Source organism: Anomaloglossus baeobatrachus, chromosome 4 (assembly GCF_048569485.1).
Source record: "Anomaloglossus baeobatrachus isolate aAnoBae1 chromosome 4, aAnoBae1.hap1, whole genome shotgun sequence".
Taxonomy (NCBI): Eukaryota; Metazoa; Chordata; class Amphibia; order Anura; family Aromobatidae; genus Anomaloglossus; species Anomaloglossus baeobatrachus.
This window is the reverse complement of record NC_134356.1, coordinates 12,505,999-12,508,707: the sequence shown is the minus strand read 5'-3', so window position 1 is coordinate 12,508,707 and position 2,709 is coordinate 12,505,999. Positions and strand designations below refer to the sequence as shown.

The 2,709-nt window shown below is 38.3% G+C and overlaps 1 protein-coding gene across 2 annotated transcripts; it reads left to right on the top strand.

Annotated features, from left to right (window-relative positions):
* The first annotated feature begins 899 nt into the window (after positions 1–899).
* LOC142300957 (uncharacterized) lies at positions 900–2,709 on the top strand. 2 transcript variants are annotated; one of them, XR_012752684.1, is made up of 2 exons: positions 900–1,866; positions 1,952–2,709. XR_012752684.1 is itself a non-coding variant. In XM_075341980.1 (2 exons), the coding sequence occupies exons 1-2, from the start codon at positions 1,459–1,461 to the stop codon at positions 2,653–2,655; spliced, it is 915 nt and encodes a 304-aa protein (XP_075198095.1). In that variant the 5' UTR covers positions 900–1,458; the 3' UTR covers positions 2,656–2,709. The 2 variants fall into 2 exon arrangements, 1 of the variants encoding a protein (XP_075198095.1); XM_075341980.1 differs by having other exon boundaries at positions 2,149–2,709.

Genomic DNA, 2,709 nt, shown 5'->3' with positions numbered 1-2,709 from the left:
GACGTCGACGGTCGTTGTGTGGTTTCAGACATGTCTTTGCACGACGAGTCAGAGGTGTGGTTTTAACCCCTAGATAAGGTTTGCGTTATCTCTTTTCACGCCCCTCTGTTCCTATTGGTGATCGCTACAGCGCTTTGCGTTGTCTTTCTTCACGCCCCTCTGTTCCGATTGGTCATCACTACAGCGTCGCCTGATTGGGTGACCGTATCAAACAAAAGACGACGCAGTAGCGCTTCCATTCACTCTACCTGAGCTTTTTCAGAACGCAGTTTGTTGCAGTGATTTTTTCAATTTGTTGATTTCGTCTTGGATTTTCAATATTCTCCTGACTTAAAGGTAAGTAATTTTTTTAGGCAGTATTATACCAATATTCTAGTACATCGTGACATTAATATAGCAACTGTATTCTTGTATATTGTGGCAGTATTATAGTTATATTTAGTTATATTTATCTATGTACATAGGGGGAAGTATTATAGCTTTTCTATTCCTGACGTTATATATTCAATACCGCTGTACATATAGTTATGTTCTTGTACATAGGGGCAGTATTATAGTAGTTATATTCTTGTATATAGAGGCAGTATTATAGTAGTTATATTCTTGTACATAGGGGCAGTATTATAGTAGTTATATTCTTGTATATAGGGGCAGTATTATAGTAGTTATATTCTTGTATATAGGGACAGTAATATAGTAGTTATATTCTTGTATATAGGGAGCAGTATTATAGTAGTTATATTCTTGTACATAGGGGCAGTAATATAGTAGTTATATTCTTGTATATAGGGGCAGTATTATAGTAGTTATATTCTTGTATATAGGGGCAGTATTATAGTAGTTATATTCTTGTATATAGGGACAGTAATATAGTAGTTATATTCTTGTATATAGGGAGCAGTATTATAGTAGTTATATTCTTGTACATAGGGGCAGTAATATAGTAGTTATATTCTTGTATATAGGGGCAGTATTATAGTAGTTATATTCTTGTATATAGGGACAGTAATATAGTAGTTATATTCTTGTATATAGGGAGCAGTATTATAGTAGTTATATTCTTGTACATAGGGGCAGTATTATAGTAGTTATATTCTTATACATAGGAGCAGTATTATAGTAGTTATATTCTTGTACATAGGGGCAGTATTATAGTAGTTATATTCTTGTACATAGGGGCAGTATTATAGTAGTTATATTCTTGTACATAGGGGCAGTATTATAGTAGTTAAATTCTTGTACATAGGGGCAGTATTATAGTAGTTAAATTCTTGTATATAGGGGGCAGTATGATAGTAGTTATATTCTTGTACATAGGGGGCCGTATTATAGTAGTTATATTATTGGACATAGGAGCAGTATTAAAGTAGTTGTACATAGGTGGCAGTATTATAGCAGCTATATTCTTGTGCTTAGTTTATAACAATGTAGTAATACATTAATTTCCTTTTTTTTCAGATGTCTTCCAACAAACAAGAATTCATAAGGGAGGTGATTGAGATGTATCAATCCCTGCCTTGTTTGTGGAAGATAAAGTCTGTCGATTACAGCAATCGATACAAGAAAAAGCAGGCCTATGAGCAGCTTATTGAACTGTTCCAGAGGCATAACCCTACGGAGACCATTACGACAGAGATTGTGCGAAAGAAAATCCAGGGTCTTCGCACCGTTTATAAAAAGGAACTAAATAAGGTGGAAAAGGCCAGCAAATCTGGTGCCGGAACGGAGGAACTTTACGTTCCAAAGCTTTGGTACTACGATTTGCTGGCCTTCATAAGAGACCAAGAGGTACCACGGACAATAACATCGCTGTCCTTGGGTCCGGGAACACAGCCTGAGGTCCGGTCTGACACCACAGTTGGAGATGTAAGTACCTTTGTGAAACTTTTGATGTACATGGCATTATTTAATTGAAAATAGTTACTACGGTTTTCTATGATTACTGTTGCAGATTTCAAAATGTATCCCTTCCAGTTCAGATAAGTATACTCCTTTACTAGTTTCTCCACACTCTATTTTCATACCATGTAATGACATTTCATATCTTGTAGTACTAGTCTGCCCCTCCCATTAGTTTCCAGTGCATGTGTATCCCTGTGCCTGCTGCTCATGATATCTGATTTTAACATCATTTTTATTGTTCCGCAGGATCGTTGTGAAGCTGGGCCAATAGTGACAGGTGGTGATGATGAAATTGCCGGGACTTCCGAGGAGACCGCAGAAGCTCCATTACCGCGGCGGATCTCCTCGACCCGTAAGAGGCAGCCGAACAACTCATCTTCAACAGACCTTATGGATATGGCGAAGAAAATCCTGGATCAGCACAGCAGACCATCCATTTGCGGATTTGCCCAGCTTACGGATGAAAGACTCCGTAAGCTGGATGACAAACAAAGAGTTCATGTCGAAAGGGTCATGCTGGAGGCCCTCAACAAGGCGGCAGAGGGGAAACTCACAGACTCCTCAAAAGTGTGTGACGTAGAACATCGACAACAGTCTTCATGGGATCAAGTGCCATGGATGAGGATGGAGCCTCCACCACACCTCCAGCATGACCCCCCCGCACAGTATCCCATGTTCCCCCCAACGAACCAATTTTTCAGCCCACAGAGGCAACATTTAAATGACTCGAATAAGCAATACCAAAATTTATAGTTTTTGTTTTTTGTTATAATATTTATGCTGTTTTTGTTGTTGTTTAAGCAATGT